General features: G+C 39.6%; 1 protein-coding gene across 2 annotated transcripts in view; it reads right to left on the bottom strand.

Annotated features, from left to right (window-relative positions):
* Nucleotides 1-2,748: 2,748 nt before the first annotated feature.
* SLC10A7 (solute carrier family 10 member 7) overlaps nt 2,749-25,653 on the bottom strand; it is a 148,910-nt gene continuing 126,005 nt past the window's right edge. The window contains exons 10-11 of one of the 2 annotated variants that reach the window (XM_027692760.1): nt 9,760-9,905; nt 2,749-6,459 (exon numbers count right to left, since the gene is read on the bottom strand). In XM_027692760.1, the coding sequence (XP_027548561.1) occupies nt 6,415-6,459; nt 9,760-9,905 (191 nt within the window). In that variant the 3' untranslated portion in view covers nt 2,749-6,414. Of the gene's footprint in view, nt 6,460-9,759; nt 9,906-23,879; nt 24,912-25,653 lie in introns of those variants that run through there. The other variant, XM_027692761.1, reaches the window with a different exon arrangement.

Below are 25,653 nucleotides of genomic sequence, written 5' to 3'. Positions count from 1 at the left end.
GTGTGAGGCAAATAGAGTACATGCATCTTTTTTAGTGTTGAGCCACTATTTGGAAATCACGGTTAATTTTTCAGACAAAAAGTGACTTAAAATACATTAAAAAAAATTAGTTTTTTGCAATTTTTATACAGAAAAATAGAGGTTCTCCCAAAATGTCTCTAATTTAAAACAATATTATGAAACAGAACAAGCAAGAATTTGCTGGAGAACTTGGCAAAACGTATCAACAATTGTATGGGATTGCCCAAAGGACTGACAGTGACTACAATGGATACAGCAGTGAGCTGCAGGCCCATGTGCATGCGGGTGTTTCCTTCCAGGGGAGCTGCAAGTCCTAACGAAGAACACAGGAACCATAATTTGCATGGGCAAAGTTCCTGTTCTTCAGTGTCAGCACAAAAAGCCAAGTTCTGCTTCCCCAAGCAGCATCTTGGAAAGTTGCCCTGGTTTCTTGGCTACAGGATAGAGTCTCTAGGAGAGCTCAGAGAGCAGATGAGAGCATCATCTTGGTGAGACACAAGGAGGTTCAGTTAGGGACATCTAACTGGGAGAAGTTAAAAAAAAAAAGAGGGGAGGAGATTTAGATTGATGATAGGTAAAAAGACATTTTATCACGTGTTTCATCAAACAGTGTTGACAAGAAATGGCAAAACTACACAGGGAAGGCACCAGGAAATAAAATAATTTTGTAACATCATGGGTATGGGTAGTGCAGCAGACAAAGGACACCAACAGGGAAGGACTGCAGTCACAGTGCTAAGAAACAGAGGGAGCCCAGAACTGCAAAAGCTTTTGTCAATAGAATTTCATACCCAGTTATTGTCACAGGACTCTCAAATTTTATTTCCTGCATTTATTTTGGCAAAAGGCCAGCTCTCACATGACCTCCATAATTTTTTTAATCCTATCAATGAAATTGTCTTTCCTTCAAGGAAGGCCATTTTCTTCTTCCCTTTTAAGGCAGCTGATTTCCCTTAGAATTTTGAATCGCTTCATGAGAAAACTGACCACAAATATTAAGTTTTCTCTTACAGAGATGAACCAACCCCACCATGCTAACATCTGCAAGACTTTGATTTTGTGACTATTATATTAGATGGAGCCCACCCACAGAGGACACCACCCAGACGCTTTTTTCCTTCTTCCTAACTGCGTGAAAAATGGTTGCGCCAGGCAGCAATTTTGAACACAGGTGAAGAGCGGACAATAAATACGCACCAGCACGGGATCCTCAGGAGATGCGTGGCCTCTTCTGTGTGCTACAGCTGCTGGGTGTTGGCTGCCTCTCTGAGCAGGGATCACAACCAATTTCTAATCTCACACCTACTTCCGGTCAGGGCAAGCTACACAGTCAGGGTTCATTTGAACTTACCAGACAGTTTAAGAATTGACAGGTTATTTCGTTTCTCAACAAATCCAGGTGTTGGGATCAGCTCAGCAGGGCTCTTTTCTGCATATCACTTCCAAAGGCCTTTGATTTACCTTCCCTCCCTGCCCAAAACTGTGGTCAGTAGGGTAAGTGGCAGGGAGCAGAGGCTGATTCAGCAGCAGCTATTGCTCATTTTCTTGTCACTCTATAGGTCACTGGCTCACAGAAATCTCTGTGGAAATGCATCTAAAAATATTTTTAAAACTTGGCCTCCACTGATGAGCAAATTAAGTGGTGACTCATGCTCCCATCAGCTCCAGACTTGATTACTGCAATTTGATGGACTGAGAAGCTGATATTCCACTGAGACTGCAATTTGCTTAGGGGAGGAGCCGAGAGACCACATTGGCACCAGTTGTTTCCAACACATGTATCTCTCTTGTCCTTTTGATCGCTAACAAATCTGATTTCACTTCTCACTGAAGATCTCACTCTCCACCCTTCTGTCAAGAGAACAATTCAGAGGCTGCTTCCATGACCTCTACTACACCTAGATTCCAGCAGGAAGCAGACCTGCCTGGAGCAACACCTCACACCTGCACTTCTCAGCATTGCTTTCTCTTGCTTTCTCTAGTCCTTCACAGCTAAAGCCATCGGCGAGTCCTTGTCCATGTGACTGCAGAAGATTACTTACCATCCTGCAGGGTGCCCTCTGTTAAATGAGAATTTTACAGGAACCATTCACATAAACTTTGAAGAGTTGAAGTCAAAATGCCTCCTCAAAGAAGGCACAGTCTAATTATCACAAGGGATAATGTGGTTGAAGGAAGAAAATGGCAAAGAGGAGAACACGTCCCTTGTCTGACAGTGTCCTAACAGGATGCTTGGGAGATTGGGGCTATCCATGGAAATAGGCAGCCAGAAATAGAGATTCAGTTTGCAAGATGCGGGAGAGGGCAGGCCACCAAATCTAAAGCAAAGTACTCTTCATCTACTCTCATCATGTGCTACATTATCCCTGAGCTTTGTTAGAACAATGGCAGGGCTCTTCAAACAGCTTCCCTGGGGAGACCGCTCTGCAGCTTAACAACCTTGCACTGGAGATGTACAAGTGTAACCAAGGGCAGAATTTAGTCTCTTGTCTATTTAACGTGTTTGCGAGGGACTGCCTGTGTTTCTGGCACTTTATAATAATAGTAATAAAAATGCTTTTGGATTATAACAAAATGGAGAAACTATGATTTAGCCCTTTACTGTGCTGTAATTCCCAAATGCATTAACATCTATTTAAGTGCAAAATAGTCTAGTTTACAAATACAAAGCTGCGATTGTCTGCTGTAAAGCTTCTGTATGAGATTATGATTCAACACAAAACACAATTCAGTGTCTGAAATTTTACTTTTAATGGAAGAATAACATCAAAAAAAAGTAGCTCTTTCTCCATATGCAGTCTTGCAAAAAAATGTATACCAGGGACTTGGTCCTTTCTAGTCATTTCTACATATATAACTGCTCATCTCTTATGCACGTATGCACTTGCACATAAATCAATGTGCTTGCAGACAGACCATATTTCATCTTGCCTTCTAACCTCCCGCTGTCAAGATATTTCCACAGAAAACCGTACACAAATAAAACTAACAGCTCCTTTTTCCCTGACTGCCAGAGTAACATAGGGGACTACTTCTGTAGAACCAAGCTGCTGGATTACTCTCCTTCTGCTCTGTGAACAAGCACAACTGTGCAGCTTCTGCTGAGATTGCCTTTCTGTCACATAACCTATTCACACTAACTAGAGGATCTATAAGAAAAAACACAGCCACACTTTTGATTTTAAGTACATTAAAAATTATTTATCTTGGTAAGATAAATTACTGGAGTCATCAAAAGCTTTTCAATTTAGCGCACAAAAGAGGGAAATAACATGTTTGAGTAACTCAACACAAAGTGCTAACATTCCCTGTGACCTCTGAAGTGCTGTTTTATTGTTTGGGTGGGTTTTTTTACCTCTGCTATCATTAGATGGGATTACAGAGGTGCAGAAATAAGAAGTGTTGATGCTCAAGAAAATCCTCATGTTTTAACATGGGCAAAGCTCTCGATTTGCCTGATTATGTTTAATAATGGTTAAATTTAAAGCCAAGAAGTGGAAAATACTTCAAAATTGTTCTAACTCTTTCCTGAAAAATTGTTTGGGTTCAATGAATTAATTTTCAGTTGATGACAACTGGCAATATTCTGAGGACTTTCTTTCCCCAAGTTCATAAAATATTTCCATGCAGTTCATGGATTTTTTTTTTAAACAAGCCAACACTTTAAAAGCTCACCCAGAAAAGAATGAAACATAGATAACAGAGGTAAAATTTGACCTAGAGGATAAGTAATTTTATCTTGTTTTCCTATTAACAAAATTAAATTCAAAACCATTCTGTTTATTAAAGACATACAACAAGTCATAAAACAAACATCTTAACAGTCTTTAAACATAACAAAATTGATGTGCATAATTAAGTTTCATTAAGTACGGATTTAAAATACATATTTCAGTTTTGCTTTATATTCCCTTTAGACCAACACCTCCAACACTCATACACAATATTTAGGCTGCTCCAAGCAATCAAAAAGGACTTTGTAAAGACTCCAACAAAGCTACATCATAAAACAGTTTGAAATATTCTTAAATGTGGAAAAAAAATTAATAAAAAACAAAGGATGTGTTCAGTGGAAAATAAGCAAGTTGTTGGATGTACTGAAAGTCAGAGATTCAGTACGCAGAGGTAGCTCAGTAGGGGTACCTGCAGTGTTCTGACTATTCAGCCACAGTCAGTTACTGTCTGCTTGAACTCTTCCCATATATTTTGAAGAAGTGAACACTCTTTCTGGGCCTGTTGTTCTGCCTTTCATAACCAACAGAAAGAATCATCAATTTCAGTGGGATTGGGATCGAATCTTTATATACTCTGGAAATTCAGGTTTATGGAAACAGAACAAAAGGAAACTGTCCTGAGTCTGAAAGCAGTCCCCTGCTGCAAGCAGGGTTTTTAAGCCCAAAGGAATTTTTTCCCATATGGAGCCAGTTACCACTTAATATGCTTAGGGAAGGGGAACCTTGAATTTGGCCCAAGCACATGCGTGCTATTCTCTCCAGTTCCCCACAGGTGGATCTGCCTGTGCTATCTAGGGATGCACTGATCAAATCCACAAGCTCGCTGCTCACTGCCCTTCGCATCACTGTCCAGTGAGTAGAGAGCACAGCCCTGGGGGACACGGGTGCTGCACAGTGTCCCTCAGCCCTCTTGCCTGCTCAGTGGGGAGAGTTCAATCCCCCTCCAGGGAATGAAAGAATTCAGCATGCTGCCACCTCCCACACCTTTGTCACATGGTCGTTTTATTGGTGATGACAATTCTGAACAGGGTGATGCTGTCAGCATACCCCGTAGATTCTCACACAGACGGCAACAGAGACTGACCGCCTGGTAAAGCACCGACGATTGGTACCAGATTACTTTCCTGTTTTTCACAGGAATAACAGACTAGAAATAACAGACTGGGTAAACCAAGCACAATATTTTTTCACTAAGGCAAAAGGATATGAATTTCACATGCCTACTGTCACACAAAAGATCTTTAGCTTGTGTAAACGGCTACAGCCGTATCAGAGCTACAGTAATTTATATTTGCTAAAGATCTGCTCCAAGGTGTTTGCACTCAGTTGCACCATTAGCTGCAATGTTAACAATGACACACGTGGAACTTCTGCATTTATATCGATCCAAGTTTGACCTATTTCTTTAATTACTTTTAATACTTTAATGCACCATTGCCAGCACACATTTTGCACATGGGTACACCTCCCAGTCTGGACTATATACGTTTCTGAAATCTATCCAGACAAGATGCACTGCTGGCTATATGTTTAAATACATGCCTGCATTCCTTTCTTTTCAACACTTCTCTTATAAATAGTATTTCGTATTCTTTTGTTATATAAGTTTGTTAAAAAGACTAATATTATTTTTTAAAAAGTTGTGGCTGATTGTCAAATGAGCTAAGATAGCATTTCCGTTACTCTAAGGATCCTTTTAATTACCAAAAAAAAAAAAAAAAAAAGTCAAGTTTCTTGTCCTCACAAGGTATTATTCATTACCAATGCAGCAATAAAGAAAACATAGCTTGGCATACTACAATAAAGGCTCTGTTTCAATATTAGCATCCTAAATTCTGTCACTGCAGGTCTCCATGCATTGTACCAGGGGAAGGAAAAGGAAAAAAAAGGAAACCAAAAATTTGTTTTCTTCAGGGGTAAATTACAAAAAGATCTCCTAGCTGCAAACACAAATACTTCACTCAGAACCCAAGCACCAGACCATTTCTTTGAAGAAGCTTATGAGGCATTTAAGACATACAATGGCACAATATCATACAATGGAATTAAAAGAATTTTCTTGAGAAACCATTAACTTTGAAGGAATGTCTAGACAACTGTGTCAACAAATGCAAATGATTCATGCTTCTCAGCTTCTATCCAATGGATGGCCCCATGCTGAGTATACACAAACTCAGAAGAAAAAGGCATGTCACAGTCATATGACTAGGGAGTGTAACAGAGTCACACAGAAATTCAAGTCAATCTCAGAAAAAAACCTTCAGAAAGCTCTTCCCCATGGTAAGCCAGCTTCTGGTCATTTTGGCTAGTTTAAAACAGAGACTTACAGCTGGTGCACCTTGGCTTCAAAGCAGGGGCAATGGAAGAAACAGCTGTCAGTCATGACCATTCACTTGGTTAGAAAAATAAAAAACTAAAGACTCCAAAATACTGTACAACCTCTTGCAGTAACCAACGCAGTGGCTTCTGGAAACAATGCTTTTGCCAAAAATGCATCTGTAAGGCACTTAACAGGTATCTTTTAATATATATATATATATATATATATAAAAATAAAATATGCACTGAAGCAACATTCACAAAACCCAGTTGTCTCAACTGTCCATGTGTACAGTATAGTACATATATACATTCACTGTGACACAGGCCATCTCCACAATTATACCTTCACGGGTGCTTTGGGCTGCCTGGTTAACTTCAGTGCCTGTGAACAGCAAACAAAACAGTCACTCTTTATATTTCTAGAAGACAACCAACAGCACAAGATAAGATTTTCATTTATAAGGGGCAACAAAATGCTGCGTGTACTTCTGGGAGGCTGAGAGAGGAGTCAGCACGGAGCTGACAGGCCACTCTGGGTTCTGTGATGATATTGCTGTCTCTGATAGCCCATCCCAACCTCCACATACACAGACAGCCTTCACAGAGGAACCACAAGGGCTATGCCTATAGCGCCAGAGACGGAAGAGGAGATGGGTCTCAGATGCCTTTTAGAAAGCAACTATTTGGAGCCCGCTCAAACTACTTATGGCACAGACAGAAGAGCTTCTGACTCGTTTAGGGAAAGTGTGCGAAGAAAATTTCCGCCAACACCTTTGTGTTCCCTGGCTTCCTTCCACATGGCTTGAAGCCTGCTCAAAGGATAGTCACTGCTGCAGTGGGGGATGCCATGCACCTCGATGTTTCTACCTTCCTTCCTGAGAAAAGGTAAGAATAAGCCAAGATCCACCAGTCCAGAGGTGATCTTATGCCAGGGGACACCTGATGATTTTGAAGCTGTAGTCTACTGCTGCTGAAGAGAAAAACCCCATGCCTTTATTCCATGGCAGGGTCCAGCTCCGTTTTCCCCCCAGAGTTGGCCAACTATGGTAGCTAAGCTATTTATTCAGTGTGCAACAGAAGTTCAACTCAATGACAGATGATCATGCTTCCAGTTTGGAGGAAGCAGCCTCTCTAACTTAGGAGAGAAATGTGACAGGCTTAAAAAGTGTTAGGTTTTCAGCTGCTCCTGTATACCAATGTGGTCACTCTGAAGGACGCTGACTGTTGGTGTGCTCTGCAACAAAAAAACTCGGTGCTTTCTTGGGCAGGATGAATTGGCCTGAGTGAGAGGGAAATCAGTGACATTTGCAAATTCCTAAAATTTAGGACCTCCATTTTCCTTAAGTCTTTTGGGTGAAAAGCCCTGACAGACTGGCATTTGCCCATCAAGGGTGAGACTTCTCATCTCCAGTGGGTCGGCTAAACAAGCAATTTTCAGTCTGAGAGACGTCTGATGGGGATTCTTATTGTAGATATTAACCTTTAATATTGTACATTCAAAGCTTGTAAGCACTGCTTGAAAATCACTCCAGCAAAATGTAAACCCTTAAAAAAAATCCAAACCTTTAAAAATAAATAGGCTATATTCCCCTCAGAAACACCAGCATTTAACTATTGTGAAATCCAGCCGCTTGAGATTAGTCTTTTGGATATTATTCAGCAAGAGACTTTGGAGAGAGACATCATTCCACATTTTGTTTGGGGAAACAATTTTTTAACTTTGTAGTTTGGCAGATTCTGCTGCCATATTTACAAACTAGAAATACCTTAGTGTAGATGAACCTCTAAATATTTAAATTCAATTTCATACAACCAGATCACATGTACTATCATAATTAAGTAAGAATGTCACTGCAGTTGAGTACTGTGACTGGATAACCGTCTCCCCCTGCAAGAGAGATGCCAAAATGAAGCCAAGGTGTTTGTAGAAAATAAACATCAAGGGTGATGATGACATGTTTATTTTCAAAGCAGGAGACCATTATCCAGTCAAAACAGTCACTTCTATTATACTTATTGCAACTGTACCAGACCCAACCTCATTGATTTTTTTCAAAGAGTAATTAAAATAACATTTGTGAATAATACAGAAGACCAACTGAAGAAACTGCTGCAACAGAACAACAATCCCCCAAAGTGGTTCTACAGTAGCATTACAGTCTGATTAGCACAGAAGGTTTATTTGATGCTTAATGAATAAGAAACTAGTGCTGGTGAACTGTAAATCTCTCCAGTGCTAGTTGACTGTTCTGATGCTCTGTTTAAAGGCTGTTTTAACTTGCAGCAGCTGACAGCAGTCCCTAAAGGCCATTACTGCCCTGAGGATCAGGGAGGTCTGGATGAACTCCAGCTCCACTCCTGGTCTTGGCAGTAGAGAGCAGTGACATGCTGAAGAGAAGTCAGCATTGCAGGGACTGTTCTGTCACTGAATCAACTTCAGGTTATCTTTCTGCAGGAATAGCATGGAATTTTCTTTATACAACCTGAAATGTCTCCTGATAATTTCTGATTAAAAGAAAACCCATCACTTTCAGATGGTTGGATAAATGATATTTGACTCTCAAATTTCCATTTTTGGAGGCTAAGATCAGTATATCTAAAAAAGGTCTGATTTCTGAACTCAGTTCCTGAAAACTGAGTTTTCCTGCTTTTTACAGTTCAGGTAACACGTGCAAATCACTGATTTTTAGAATTTTAGCATTCAGGTTAGCAAGGTTACTTTAGTGGAGTGAAGCTAGTAAAATGAGACCCTGTTGAGTTTTGCTGAAAATTGGAAATATGAGAGTTATAAATAAAATTTCTACACTGGTAAGTGGAGAATGCGGGGTACTGGTGAAACTGGGCTTCCCACATTATTGAAGCATCACCGAAACTGGCTGTCAAGGCTGCTTCAGTTGCCACAGCTTGATCTTTATTAACTCAGAACATTAAAAGACAGCATTAAAATATATTTAATGGACGAGCTTTTTGCAAGGTGGTTAATACTATTCTGAGAATCCAACTAAAACCACTGTAATTATTTCATATAAATCACAGAATGGCTGTCAGATATCAATGCCTTTAATTTGTACTGAAATAAGCATAATTTGAATCAGTGATGTTGATGCCAAACCCTCTAGGTTATAGTCTATAATCCTACAAGCTATCCCATGTCATAATTTTGGCATGAAATGTGATGCACTAGACTGCTGTAGACTTCTTGCTATTGCAAAAGGGTGACCCAAGTTAAAAGGTGTTTTCATCCTACTTCAATCCAGTTCAGAAAGTGCCCTCATTTTATCTGATTTGCCCAGCTCCCATTCCAGTGGAGAGCTCTTTGTCACTTCTCCATAAAGTAGATCTAAAGCTGTGACAATTAGCTCAAGGTGGATCCATTTTTATGGGGCATATTCTGAATTCATAATTTGAATGCATTTTTAATTTGAATTAAGTGTAGAGGTCTAACTTCAAGCTTTGAACTTTTTCAGAGTCTTTTCAGCCCCCTTTTCAAAGGGGGATAAAGTTCAGCACTTTTATTTTGATACTGCTCTGACTATCACTGTCATAGGGGAAGCAAAGAAACAGAAAAATCCCTACCACAGGATCACCAAGAAGGAACCTGAGGAGTTTAGGACTTGTGTTCAGGTAATTTTTTATCCCCACAGCACAATTTCCATTATAAATGAAATCCAGGAATTCTTACCTTCTGCCTAGAAACCATCCAGGATTTTATCGTTGGTACCAACAGGCTGCCAAGAAGAATCTGAGCAGGATGATAGATGAGCAAGGGGACGGAAATTAAGGACAGGTGCTCATAACCCGCAAATACGATCTTCAGCATGGGAATCCCTGCAGGCAGAAAAACAGGAGACAGACTCTCAGCTCTGTCTTTGAGCTCCAGATAAAAGCAAAGCATTTTATGTTACATTGACATTTCACCAAAAAAAGAAAGAAACCCAAAAGAAACCAAATGAAGACTCAGAAGTTTGACATATTAAAAAATCCAACCTAAACCAGCAAGAACATGAACACAAAAAATACACAGCAGAGAAAGTTCTGCAGCAGAAAGGAAGGAATAGGAAATGCCATAAAAGATCTTTTCTAACTATGCTAATAGTTGTCAAACTGCTGCTGCAGGCTTCACACACAACACATTCTGCTACAGCATGACTGCTCAGTTGCTGAGCATAGTTCCCTACTGCTTATTTACTACTTCCTCACACTGTGCTGTTTTGTGTTTGCATGACTGTCCTCCATCCAACCTGCCCGACTCCTGCTTGTGACCTTTCTTCAGTCTGTTCACCACTGGAGAAGGGTCGTGTTTTCCTGGCACACTCCCTGCCAGTTGGTGAGCACCCAAATGACAGCCTTCCCTGCTTTGACTGATTCATGCAGTCAAGGAAGAGTCAAGCATTCTGCAGGTGAGTGCTCACATCTCTGTTCTACCTGTGTGTTTCAGAAGAGAGAGAGCATGAGAGAGAGAAGGTTTAGTGAACTGAGCGAGCAATAAGAAGTGCTCATGCCTGGGAAGAGTTAGGCAGCAGCTGCAGTACAAAACTGGCAGATGTAGAAGGAAGTGAGTGTTGAGAGCTAAAGATGGGCCATTTTTCCTCAGAGCTTGAATTTGCAATCCACAGTGCTAATTTTTTTAGACAACTCCATGCATAATCTTCCCACTTGATGATATGATAAGTAAAATTAAATGTCATTCAGTTTTCCAGTAATGAAACCGATTAGGTTTACTTTGAACATGGTATTGCTCGAAATTATCTGTTTAAATCTTGGAACTTTGCTACCATGCTCCACAAAGTGCAGGTGTGGGCAAAACCTGCAACCAGCTCTGTCTTGCCTGACCAGATATTTGCATCGTCACCAACAAGAGCAGCTGGAATTCCTCAGGAGCCTCCTGAGAACATACCTTATTTTCTCCCTCATCCTAAATGACATTCTCGGAATTTTCTGCCAGCATCAACTTTGCAGCGAAGCAGACTAAACACCACTTCCACAGAGCTCATCTGAATGTCCCATAGAATGACAGAACCGTTTGGGCTGGAAGGGACCTTAAAGACCATCCAGTTCCAAAACCCCTTCCAAGGGGACAACCTTCCACTAGACCAGGTTGCTCAAATCTCCATCCAACCTGGCCTTGCCTTGTCTCCTTTCTCAGCAGCGGCAAAAAGCTGAGCTTTGTGCCACATGCCCCTCCGTTTCCCCATTAGCAGATGTTTCAGCCAAAGTTGCCACATTCATGTAAACTTTTCTTTATATATTGGATAGATTTCCGTTCTCAACACCCTTTCAGGTTTCCCTTCGTGAAAGTTGCCTCCTCCCTATGTGAGCAAACAGCTTATTTGTTGAATATTACCACTTGACTAGTGCCCCACTATTGCTTACACATGACTAGGCTTGCTGAAATCTTCATGATGTTTCCACAGCACCATTTCTTGTAATTATTTTTATTAGCTTCATCACATAACACCACTAAAAATCTCAGCCCTGTGCTAGTAGCCTTTACTTAGGGGGGTATTTCCAGGGAATGACTAAATCAAATAAATAAGGGCTTGCATGCTTAATTTCAGTATTATAATTACCTTCAAAACATCATGGAACTATCACACCATAGGGGTGCTTATTATTAATGGTAATTTCAGGGTTTGGGAATAGATAGCATTTGGATAGAAATTAAATGGACATTTTCATTATCCTAAGACACATAATTTATTTCATATGCCCATCATTCTGTTTTTTCAAACAGATAAAGATTTTATTGCCTGTTTCCAAGTCTCAACTTGACCCTTCTGGGTCCTTTCCTATTCTCTAATCTCAGAAAAATATATGAGAGTCTCAAGCTATGAATTTGCTATATTTATGTGTGTAAGACGGTACCTGGTGTTTTGGTAGTGCAATTTCATCCACAGATCCAAAACCACTTTACTAAGCTGAACAGGGCTCCTACAGAGAATCAGAAACACTACAATGACCAGCCTAAGATCACACAGAAAACTAATGGCAGAAAAATGAACAGAATGGACCCAAAGTGACTGAGACACGTTTTAGATTACTGTACGTTTTCTGAAAGAAAAGAAATTCCAGCCTAAAAGGTAAATTCTCTAGAGAAAAGCTATTTCAGTAAACTAGGAAAAGAAAATTAAAGTTGTCAAATATAAATACAAAATACTATAATTAGTGTGACAATATAATTAGATCACTGGGTGGAAAGAGGTTCTTAATTCACAGCTTGTTTAAATACATGTCACAACAATAGGTTCCTGTAAGCTACTAAATGTGCAATTAAAGTTCCTGTTATTTACCAGGAAATGCTAACTGGGGAAAAGAAGAAATAATAATCATTTTTGCATGTAAGGAATAGTTCAATGGAAATTGAAAAAGCCCTGTTGCCTTATTAGGCACTTTCTGATTTTTTAATTCCAACTCAGCCAGTCTGCAACTCTCTCAGAAAATATTTCATGACAGAGATCCGCATGATATAGTCACAAATGCTCGTGTCAGTAACATTATCATAAAGCTAAAACAAAACAGCATGGATTTTATTTATTTTTTAAAATGTTGTCTAAACTTTTTAATACGTAGTAACCGAAAGCATCAGTATGACTGCTAATATTTTCCAAATATATAAAACTCATGCAAACATCCAACTAGGAAATAGTTACTTTTCCTTCTCTTAGAAAACCTCAAATCTATATTTTTCTTATACATATATATATATATATATATATATGAAACACATGGGAAAGAAATGAAACACAAAACAAGAAAACCCAAACCAAATGAAAATCAAATCCTAGCCAAAGGAAGAAAAGTGACACTGTAATGCTTGGGCTGATGTTGTATGCTGAATCTTAGCCCATTATGCATTTTCAAGTTGAGATTATGAACTAGCACTAGGGGCAGCTATAACAAAAACACTGACTGGAACAGGAGTAACATGAGCAGGCATGGCTATGACAGAACTAATAGAATAAATTAAATTTGTTTAAATCTTTCAGGAATTAAGGTGCTAAGCAAAATGGTTATCTTTATTTTGGTCTGTTCACTGCTCTTTTCCTCATCTTTTATAGCATATTGCTTCCAGTGCCAATGGAGTGTGATAGCTACACTCAGTCCAAGGCAAGTAAAATTCTGCACAAGATCAAGTTACATATATTAAAAAACCCAGACCACTACTTTAGTCTTCAGTTTCCTCAAAAGTACATGGCAGCTCCTCCCTCTCCCCACACCCCAATATTACTCAGGTATATAGACATATATAAAGACATATATATTTGTACATATATATGTCTATATGTATATAGACATATATATAGACATGTATAAAGAACAATGCCTGTAAGGATTTTTCATTTTGTTTTCAAAGAGCCATTAATCATCCTTATCTGCATTTCAGGGTAAGCAGACTGACTTTTGTGGATCTTCATCTTGATTGGCACTGGAGGAGGAACACTGGCATTATCAGTTTCCAGATAATCTTTTCCTTAAGTTTAGGATTGCTGCCATGGTCTGAAGGCTTATGCCACAAACACCTATTCATGCTGCTGTGGTTTATGAAGTTTCAGGCTTTCAGCAGCTTAATTCAACTCCTCTGCCAAAGACTCTCACTCACAACATATAGTGAGACCTGAATGACAAAGTTTTTTTCTATGGTTTGGTGCCAAGTTGGGCAGCTTTGCTAAAATTGGGGTTTAAGAAGCTATTGAGTTGCCAAAATCTTTTAAAGAGCTTTATTGCATGAATGTGTGTCCATCTCTTGGATCAGAGCTGACTAAACACCATGACAGGCATGAGTAAGGTTTATATTCCATCCTCCTCCACAGAAAGAAGGAATGTGGTATCCAGCTGGATTAGAAAGCAGCATCTCACCTGACCAGGAATACAGATAGCTGTAGCAGAAGGGAGGAAGCACAGAGATCATTCCATAGATACCCCTTTCAAACAAGACCATTTTTAACCCAAATTTCCCTCTTCCCCTTTGCCTGGCTATGTTTCTTCTACCAGTGCATGTTCCCATCTTCCTCATTGCTCTTTGGCTCTTTTTCCATTTGTATTTTCTTCCTTCCTCCTTTTCCCTCCTGTTCTCCACTCCCATGTTTCCAGCCTCCTCAGGTTTGCTTCCCAAGACCTTTGACTCAGGTCATTGCAGCAGTGTAAATTTTGGGTGCTTCCACTAAAATCACTAAGCTCCACTAAAGGTAGTGGGCACTGACATCACAGTCCACTGCAGCCAAGAGGAGACACGGAGTACATTTCATTTTTCTCCCTGTTTGTGTCCTCACTCAGCTGTTTCTTTCACAGAAGCACTTTGCAAACCTGAGGAACAACTAGCAAGAGAAACACTATGTATCCATGACCTTCAGCCAGGGCAAGGAAGAGTGAGAGGACTGCTCTTACAGTCCGGTACAGGAAAGCCCTCTTTGCTCTCCATTGCTCCAGGGTGCTCCAGTTTGGCTCCAAGGCTGTGGTGTATCAGCCCTGGCCAAAGGCCACTGTTTCCTTAGTAGCCTGCACAACTGAGAGCCATTTAATTCTTCCTCCAGCTTTGCACACAGTAGAGTCTCCCACATCCACCCCTTTCCCCTTTGCTACTTTCCCATTTCGTAGTCACCTTCTTAAAAGGCCCATGAAAATATTATGCTGCACTTCACTACATTTAGTTAACTGTAAAATAATAATAATAAAAAACCCTAAAATATTTGAAGGTATTTTTAAGATAATTTAAATATAGGACTCTTTTCATCTAGCTATCACTGCAGTAATATAAATGAAGCAAATTAATTTTAATGCTCCAAGGTACTGATTCTGTGTCACTGTCAGTGACAGGATCCAACTAGACTTTATGAGATGGCATTTGACTTTATGGAAGTGAGCACTATGCACGCATTTACAATTTTACAGGGACTTTAAGCTGTCATGCTGAAAAATGTTTATAAAACATTAATCAAAAAATGCCTCTTTAATACAATGCATTGTCTGAAAGATGTTAGAAGGCACATATTGTAAATGGATTCTTTTTCTGACTAAAGTAATTTCTACCAAAAGCCTTTCCCCACTGCTATACAAGTACACAGTGTGGAGAGATAAAGAGCACTTTCTCAGCACATTACTACCTGATCCAAACACTTGGGAAATCACTAATGTACAGCATGCCATATTTCCATGTCACACATGACACATTTGTCTAAAATTACCCAACAGAGTTTGACATTGCAGCATATTCCTTAGCAGAGCTTTCAACTGACATCTGCCAAGTAAGAACTTCAAGTAGGAGCTTTCTTCTTCTAACAAGCAAGTAAGAGTTTTCTTTTATCCTATACCCATGATGGAAGTGATAAAACAATAAGTACTGGAAATCAGGGTGGTTTTTTTCTATTTTAATTGTTTATTTTATGCTCACTGGATGTGTAAGCTCCCCTTAAAGCACTGTTTCATCATTTGCTGTTTTCTATCACATTGCAATGGGTTCAGAGAACTTAATAGAACATTTTTATTACCACTGAAACACAGGCCATTATCTCTCACACCCAAAGCAGAATTATTGCTAGATGCTCTACTTACATACTTCACTGTATAGGTTTTTTCTCTTCAATGTCTTCATAACAAACAATTTATCCTCAAACTTTACTGCTTACATTACTGACACACATTCCACAACACAAAATGCTGCAGCACTTGTTCTCAGGAAAAGAGATTTGGGGCAAAGCAAAGAGGTCATCACTAGGGCTGTAGAACCACCCAGCATTCAGGAATCAGAATGCCAAAGAACCCTCACAGAGAGGCAGTGGAAATACTTGCAAGAAAAGCCTTGGCCTCTGGATTTTCACCTCTCCCTTCTACTCATCTATGCATTTCAGAACTCTCAATTGCCACAATCTTCAAGTGCAATATACAAAATGAATCAAGTGTATGATGGTAGCTTCTCTGATGCTCTCCACGCTACTCTCTTTCTGGAGGATCCTCTCAGGGGTAGATGTGAAGAGAACATTATTGGTCAAATAGCTATTTCTTTTTTCAACTAAGAAAAGGCCTGTAAAGAGGGGCATATATTGCATTAAACTGCCTCTGAGCTGCCAGAGCAAGGGGGTTCTGAACTTAGGATGCAAAGAGAGTGCCAAATAAGCATCTGAAATTTTACTGCCAAGTTTCAGAATAGCACTGCATGCAGCCCAGTTGACTGCATGGTGGGAAAGGGTGGTGAGATTCAGGCAAAGTCCAGTTTAGAGGATCAGAAAAAAGTTGTTCATGCAGAGAGCTACCAGAACAGCAAGTTGCTGCTAATCTCATTCTAAAACTTTCTTAAGGGTTTTCCTGTTTCTTCCCAGACAAATCATTGCTATGGTTAGTCTTAAGAAGACAGAAGTTCATACACTAGTCCTGTCCTAAGTGAAGGCTAACGAGGGATAGATGTTTCTTGCCCCCATTCAGACTCTGTTATGACATACTGGGATCACAACAGGAGAAGATGCTTTTGACAGATTAATTGATTACGGATTCTTTTTCCTCCATCTATGCCCTCCCCAAGGCATGCCCTGAATTCAAGTTGAATGTGTTTCCCTCAGGACCAGTTTCTTTCAGGTACAGGAATAGCTGAATAATATTTGATAACACATAACAATACAAGTATTTGCTTGCTACTGAGTATTCCCATCTCAACCAAAGAAAGTACCTTCCAATATAACAGGAAATCCCATTACATTGGAGGGAAAATTGAGTCCTTTTGCCTTCATACATGCTGTAGGAAGACTTGTGCTTAAAATATTTTCAGGGAATAAAGACTTTTTTTCAGTACATTTTCATATTTCAGGTCAGTGACAAGTGTAATGGAAAGCAAAAAACATGCCCACAAAGTGGTAAAAACAAACATCTGAGGGGGAGATTTCACAAGGGACCGTGAGACATTAAGGGAGTCTGGAAGAAATGCAGGGGAAAACTGCAAAATGGAGGCTTGTCCCAGCTCAGTCTGGAGGTCTGCATGGACCCTAATCTTAAAAAACATTTTCACCTTCATCCTTCTCCTTGGGAAAGAATAATGATTTATGTGAATATCCATCATGCCCTCGCATTACATTAAGTGATTTACCTCTTTTGCAGGACTAGAATTATTTGGGAAGGCTCTGCACCGAATCAGTGATGTGGTCGTATATTGGCCATACAGTTATGCTGGGATGCAAGAATTTACACTATGTTATACAAAACTAACATTTAAGTGAAGAAGGAGAACCTAATATGCTTTGAATGCTTTCACTAATTCTTTTTCTTCGGGTAACTGGTTCACTATACTCATCACAGAGATCAGTAACTAAAGTGCAATGCAAGTACTGTTACTAGGGAACATCTTGATACTATCAAAGTTTTAAGTAAGTAAAACTGTAAAAGCTGGGAGGAAAAGAAAGAAAGTAGAGTTTGTCTATTTCTGGGTTTTCAACGGGTGCACTCAGATTGGAAGTGATGTTTAATGAACAACATAGGCAATCTTACCAGCTGCTAACAATGAAACATTTAACACCAACAACTGAAGACTAGTGCCTCAGACTCCAAACACCTCCACCTGTCTGGCAATATGGTGGTAGTAGTAATTAGTTAACAGGGAATTCAAGAATTATTTGAACCACTGTAAGTCATATTTTATACGTGACTTATCCTTACTTTGGCACCACAATGTGGGCATAGCAATGTTGTAAGCTGATACTCACACTTCAATGCTTTTATTACTGCTTGGATATCAGCTCACTCTTCATACACATCACCTACTCAAGGCACAAAGTAAATTACAAATTGACTATCAAAGTTTAAATGAACAGAATTTAAACACTTCCTTCCCTTCTCTCTATAATTCTTGTAGCCAACACTTTCTGAAGGTTTAATAGGTGAGAACTACTAATGAAAGGAATTCTGGACAAAGATTGACAAGTGTCCCAAAACCATGAACTTGAGATAACATTAATGTGATTATTTCCTTGAACATTACTGCCCCCTCCACACAGAGCTGAGGCTAAGATTTCTCAGCATTAAAGTTTTGATTATATGGATTTTATTTAAACATATTGTTAAAAAAGCCAGTAAAAACATGCTTTATAGTTGTTGTTATTATATTTGTAAGCAGGAACAACCTGTTTCATACTATCTTTTAATTAGATTTTTTTAAAGCTTTTTTCCACATGGAACCCTTATGCAAAGGAAAACATGAAACACAAATTCATTATAAATGGTAAACGGGGAAAACATTTCTTTTCCTAAAGAAAACAATATTTGTTAGGAATAGCAGCATAATTTTTCCTTTCTTCATCTGATTTTTGTGGCCAAGAAAAGGAGATACGAGGCCAGAAAAGCTTAGTGCTCCATTAGGGAAGGCATTTTGAGAAAACAGCTCCCTACCTAAAAACACTGAGGGATATTATTTCCTATTCTAAAACTCTGTAGACAAGTGTTACGTGCTTGCAGTGGTCATGGCAGCTTTTAGAGGTGGATCCCTTTTCCAGACTCCCAAACTGTCCTGTAAGAGGAGATTCCTAAATTTTGCCCCTGCTGTTGATTTTTCACATCTTCGCACCCACTGCTTTGGAAGTGTCTGGAATCAGCAGCTCAGACTGGCTGCCAGAAGGTGCACTGAGAGCAGCAAATGTAGATGCAACTCTCTCAGGGAGACTCAACATCATCTTCAATACTCGCCAGCTTTAGTATGGGTGACACTTGTAGCCTCTGCCAGCTTGAGGTAAAAAAAAAATATCTTGAGTCATGTCCAAACATGGATCTTCCCAAGGGTAACCTGTCAGCTGTCTACTGAATATAATGTAGTTTCTTAAAGTAGATAAATTAACTTTAACTGGTTTTGGTAGGGAGGGAGAGCTCTTGTGTCATTATCATTTTACAGATGGATATGTGTGTTTATTTTTTTTTATTTCATTATAAAGAGGTATGAGCTTGCTGTCATTAAAAACCTGCAATCTGGTTTTTAGTGTCTGATCCAATTATGTGTACATCTGGAAAGACACACAACCAAATAAATAATTGGAGAGGTGCAACTCTGAAATGACAATTGTTTTTCATCGATCTCTTTCTGCAAGTCGAGATTGAGAGATGTAAACTTCAAGTGAATGAGATCTCCTGGGTGAGATTCTTCAGTTCAAACACAGTAAACAACTGTTGTCCTCTGATGCACATTTTAGTACTGCTGGAGGCAAACTTTCTAAATATTAATAAAAAACCTATACAGATGAAAAGGAAGCCCTGGGAGCTGGTACAGAATTTCTTGCCACATTCTAAGTCTAATCAAAGAAACATATGTTTCAGGTCAGAAAAGAAAGGAGATTCCCTAATTTACTCTAGTATTTCCCCTTCTGGAATCACAGAGAGGCCAAAATTGAGTAAACTGCAACAGATTAGATATCCTAGACTGTGGTATTTGTGGTTAAAAACCAAAGGAGAGTCAGGTATTCTATGCCACTATAACTCACTGGACTATGCCATTTCCTGCTTCCAGACTGGCCTGCCAGCACATTTCCCTTCTGAAAGTACAGCCCCTAGGGATGCTCTGGTCTGAAGGAGGCAAATGTCGTGTGGGGCCAGCCACATATAAGTAACAAGGGAAAATATTAGAGATGCTCTGGCACAGACTACCCCAGCAACCCCAGCCTACTCCAAACTGCCAGTCTGACTTCTTGTGAAAACAGCCCCCCCAAAGTAAGTGGTGGATTAAGTATTACAGAAATGTTTACACATGAAGATGGCATCTCAACTCAGAGCGGATTTGTCTGTGCAGAACACTCACCCTATTTCAAGTTACAGAAATCCTCTGTCTGTATTTCAGTTTGCTTATCTTCTGATATATATATAAACATATCTATATAACATCTTACATAGCATATATATATAGAGAGAGTAAACTATATATATAAAATCATGGTTTTGCAGCTGTATTGAAAAAAGGTAACAGCATTTCCCAGGTATTCTTTGGGGTCTACTGAGAAAGAAGACATGGCAATTACTTGGTAATAACCTAAATAATAATACTGTTTGGTAATAACCAAATGTTGGTTCTAGAAGACTGCTGAACTAGGAAATGTGATCCACCTGTCCTCAAGTTGGCCTGCAAAAGGAAGATGCTAAAATGAGAGAAGTGCAGTAGATCCAGGTGCTTTTGCTCTCTCCACTGTATATCTCATGTAACACAAATCCCTGGGTTCTTATATTCCAGAGACAGAGAGGGGAATTACAGAGCTGAGAAAAAAGCCCAGCCAATCACTTTCTGCTCCTCACAGGTAAACGCTGGGCAAAGACTGAAGTGATGACAAAAAGTTTTCATTTTGGCCCAAAGAATCCCTGTATCAAAACTAAGTCACTGAGCCCAATTCTGAGGGATCTCAGAAGCAGGAATGGGAGAATATCTAACTCTCTGGCAGTGGTGAGGGGTACAGACACAGCCTTCAGAAGACACTCAATTTTTGAAGCATATTCCTCCCAACAGCCTCCCTTCTGCCCCAAGGGCCAGCACCCACCAGTTCTAGGCAGAGGAGCAGCCAGATCATTTTTACATACAACACCCTATCAGACATCTGGGGAAGCAATGAGACTAAAAGTTTGTAAAAGATACAATATACAAACTCAAGCACTAGTAACACCAAGAAATACAACAGGGTGCCAGCAATAACGTCTGCTGTTCAACACTCATAGGAAAGCTCTGAAAGTAAAAGACAGCATCAAGAGTCTTACTCTTGAAAACTTTCAGAGAGCAATTAACCGGGACTATTTTCTATAGCTTTATGTAAAAGTCAGAGAACTATTCACACAATTAGTACCTTGATGAATAACTGCCTTAGAGGACAGTTCTCTGCCAGGAGCAGAGAAAAACTATCATATTTCAAGAATACCAGAGAATAGCCTGAATACTCAGGGCAATGCATCTGATCTTGCCAACTCACTTTTTATTACAGAATTATTAAGAGATTCCTCCTTTTTAAAATCAACATTATCCACCTTTTATCTTAAAATGAGTTAGAACATTTTGACATTTTTCTATTTAAAGGTGAAAGGTGATTATCACAACACAATAAGAAGAGCTCGCACTTGATTATTACAGCATTTCAATACATTATTTATCCTGAAAAATTTTATAGAGAGCTATCTGTAGAAAGCATGAGCAAACTACAGGTAAATGTGAGCAGATTGGAGTTATATGTGAGCATGATGCACTCTGTCACACTGTGCAGCTGGGGAGCCTGGGGGAAGGTACGGGCTGTAAACTCCTCACAGACAATTGAGTTGTCTCTGAACCTACTTGTGCACTACACCAGGTCTTTTAAGAGTTGTTCAAATACTACCAGTTGTCTACTCATGCAGTAAGAAGCTGAGTATTTAAAAAAATCAATCTGAATTAAATTAAAACAACAAAAAAGAAAGTTAGCGCTTTGGCTTTTATTTCTAAAATGACCTCTATTCTTTCCTGAAAGTATTTTGTAGCCTAGAAACTTTGATTGCACTATCAGAATTCCATGGTGAAAGAACTGCTACTTTGTTAAATCCAAATGAGGAAAAATACACTCTCCATCACAAACAATACCCTGATTTTATTATAAGGTGAGTTATTATTCTTGTTCTGTTTTGTTTTACCAATCTGCTGTTCATCATATCTACAGTATTAATATTTGCCTTTGTGATAGCCAAATAGGTAGCAGTACTCTGATTTTTGCTGATAAAATAATTTTACATAGTAAATACCAAGAATTAAAGTGAATATATTTTTTGACAATCCTGTATTTTAGAGTTGTAACTTCTAGCCAGAAATTCACTCTCTGAAAAAAAATAAAATAATGTTCTGTATTTGGCTGCAACTTTTGTGTAAGTGCAAGCAACAACTGCAGTATTTTTTACATGAGCCACAGTGATAGCTTTGCACTTCCTTGAGGCCTCTTCTCTTCTCACTGAATGAACTCCAGGGAATGGCATCATGTCGGGCTTTCCAGATGGATTATGTGAAGCCATAGCTCAATGTCATTTTCAATAGCAAGGCTCATAATTAAAGGTCAAATAGTCACTTCATCTGCAATCAATCAATAGAAGAAGTACTAATACTAAGTACTAATCAATCAATGGCAAATGCACTAATAAAAGCCATGCATCAAATGTCCGCATATGTGTGTGCTCACATGTACTGTGCATATATGTGAGCAGGGAGAGGGAGAGAAAGAGAACAAAGTGTGGGTGAAAATGCCAGAGGGCATTGTGGATACTGTATTTATCCTCGCTCCTTTTAAGTTTATATCCTGCTCTACTTATTAGGTGAAATACAAATAAACATTAGTTTTTCTGCATATATGATGCCCTGTGTTCAAAAACCTGACAAAGCACCCACCTCTACACAGAAATACGGCTTGTGTTCCTAACTAAGGAACACAAAGGCACCTACCCTGTGTAATTTGTCCTTACACAAACACGCCCTGCACTCTGATCTTTGAGACAAAAAGTGTGTCAACTCTTCTGTCTACAAAATAAAACCCAGCATATGGGAACAGCACTCATCTCCGTGCAGAGCAAGCACTTATTCATGGATTCAACAGTGGAAGTGGCAGTTGGCCTCATGAGCATGCACTGCATGGGAATTAGTTGGTTTCATAATATGGTGTGGGAGAAAGTGACTTACAAAAGTCTTCTCGTGCCTCTCCTATTACCACTTCTAAAGCTTTAAAGCTGTCAGCTCTTCTCCCACTTTAGTCTGTGCCATTCTAAGCTCCCCAGGGAACGGGCCAGACGTACCTATTTGGAGTTTCACCTGCCAAGCTGAGAGAAATCAGTTTCAAAGCGAAAGAACGAGTGTTGGGCGGTCATTTAGACACTACCACTGGAATCCTGAAGACAAACAAAGCAGAGCTCCACAACAGATGTGAAATGAGACCCTGAGCTGTGTTTGTGCTTTCAAGCATTGCAGTGACAGAGGGAGAGGGAAAAGCTCCCTCTGCTATAAGTGAACAGAAGATCTCTTGTTGCGTGGTTTATAGTAAACACCTAGGGACAAGTAGAAATGTGCCAGAACAACAAAAGAGTAAGGGCCAAAATGCCTATGTCTGTCTTGTTGCTGCTAAGATCAGGGTGGACAAGAGTGTTCTGTGGAAAGATTTAAGTGCCATTCAGAAAATGGCTACGCCTTAAAAACAAATTAGATCTACTCTGCTTGCACCCTTCAGTGAAGGAAAAAATGCTACCTGCTCTGATTAACATTCCTGTTCACATCATCAGCTCGGGGGCACATCACATCACTCTGCAGCTTTGTAAAACCTGATCCTCCTTATTTTCATACAAATGTGTCTTCATACAGCTCTACCTTATCTGGAACTGGTACTAACACCAAACAGAGTAAAATATCAACAGTCCCAAAACCAGCCAGCTTGAATCCGATACACAGCGGGCACACCCACGTAGTGCATGTATGGTGTAGGGGTGCACAAAAGAGTGGCAGGGACTTCAGGCTTACCAAGGATGGGCTCCTAGATACTGCCAAAAGGAGCATTTCCCCATCCCTCTTCCAGGATGACTGTAAAGCAGTCTGTCCTGAAGCTGACACACAGAACGGTCTGTAGCCAAGAAACAGCCCCGCAGTGCTGTTCCAACATCTACCTGTTTCACTTCAACTTGCACACTTAGTCACGAGACATCTGTATTAGGGAAAAAAGTCTGTATGGCTGGGGAGAAGCTGCAGGAGCCCTTGAAGTCAAGGTGGCCAAAGTATTTTTGCTGGTGTACTTGGGCAAAGAAAGGTGCAAAATACAAAACCTGACTCATGGGGCTATGCTAGTGAGAGCAGTAGCTCCGAATTGGGAAAATGTGAGCCAGAAAGTCAAGGGAGCTAGGAATCTTGAACTAAGTTCTTCTAAAGAAATAAAAAACATAAAAAATGGAGCGTAGTGGCAGAAGAAAAGTGAAATGACTCAGCTGTGTGCATAGAGTTCAGGTCAAGACAGGCTGCATGAGGATGCTTGGCAGGGTGAGTAAAAGAAATGAACGGTCCTCATCTTTTTCTGGGTGATGGCAAGCCCCCTCCAGGACTTGAATTTTTAAAAAAGGCTTTCTGCTTATTTTCTTAGTGTCATGACAAGCTACAGTAATATTCAACAGAGCATATATATAACTGTTTTCACTGGGGAGGGAAGGGGAAACTTAAACATTTGTGCTGTTAAACACAACCAGCTTCTCCAGTCTTTGTTCTGTAGTATCACAGTTGCGTCTTAAGTTTATACTCCAAATACCAAGCATGGTAGCATATTATGACTTACATGTGCAGCTGCTTTCTACAAATACAAGTGTAACTATGCTGAATACAAGCTCATTTATTAGTGGAAGCTTCAGTTTGGCTGAAAAAGATCTAATGTCATTTAATCTATGTTCTGCTCCAAGGCAGGATCGACTCTAACTATTTAATTTCTGTCTGAGGCTTCTCTGCAATGATAGGAGACTGAAGACATCAATAGGCAACTCGTTCCAAAGCTAAACTGTTTTGCATTAGACAGGTTTCCCTGATAGTTAACGTAAATCATCACCATTTTAACCAAGTCCCTCCCTTTACAAAGTCTACTGTGACAGAGTTACTTTCTCCCTTCTTTGCATTAACCTTTAATGCATTTGAAGATCACTACTGTATTTCAGCTGTCTTCTCTCAACAATCCCAATTGTTTCAATCTTCCTCTGGGTTCACATTTTTGAGGTCTACGATCATTCACGGCACTTTCCTCTGATCTCTTTCCAGTTATTCCACATAATTTTTGTATTATGGAGCCCAAAACATTGTGCAAATGTCAAAAGCTGTAACACTCTCAAGTCATACAACTTTTGCTACTTCTCTGCAACCCACAGGACCTCGTGTGACAGGAAATTAGGTTAGTTTAGTATGATATGCATTTGACAAAGCTACGGGGCTGCTACTCACTTCCTTGTTCTTCCTACACTGGTATAATAATTTATTTAATTATTTGGTTAAGCAGTTTTCTACAGAATGAAGTTAAACTTACTGATCTATATTTCCTCGTCCCCTCCTTGTTTTCATTGTGAAAAAAGAGGTATTATGTTTGACTTGTCTTCCAGGAACTCCTTCACTTCTCACAGACTTTCAAAGGCACCTGCTAACAGTTCTGCAGCACAGGCCTGGCTGAAGCAAAGAACCCTGAGGCGAGTTTCGCTATATCAAACTGCCTTGGAAAACATCTCACCTAAGTCCCAGCTTGTTCTTCCTCTGCTTCAGGCTGAGTTCTTACCTTTGTTATCGACACTAGGTGTGTTCCTCTTTGACAGTCTTGAAAAGGCACATATTGAGTCATAAATGCTTTACCAAATGTTTGTTTTCATATTTTGAAAAATAGTCCAGTTGTTTCACTGACTGAACAAAATGGATGAACCAGTAGCAAGTGGCTGTAAGTGTATCTGATTTAACAGTGTTCTGTGAATATCCATCAGAACATCTTATTATCACTAAGGGGTCATAAGTGACAAATATCTCAGTGATGTTTTGAGAAATGAATTCTAAGAAATACAACTATCCAAAATATCTGCAGACTTAAACACATACATTTTGCTCATGTTAAGCAAGAGTATTGTCTATTTG

The sequence above is a fragment of the Neopelma chrysocephalum genome, unplaced genomic scaffold, assembly GCF_003984885.1.
Source record: "Neopelma chrysocephalum unplaced genomic scaffold, ASM398488v2 Primary Assembly neopelma1_88, whole genome shotgun sequence".
NCBI lineage: Eukaryota > Metazoa > Chordata > Aves > Passeriformes > Pipridae > Neopelma > Neopelma chrysocephalum.
The sequence above is the reverse complement of the archived record's forward strand: the minus strand, read 5'-3'. Positions and strand labels throughout refer to the sequence as shown.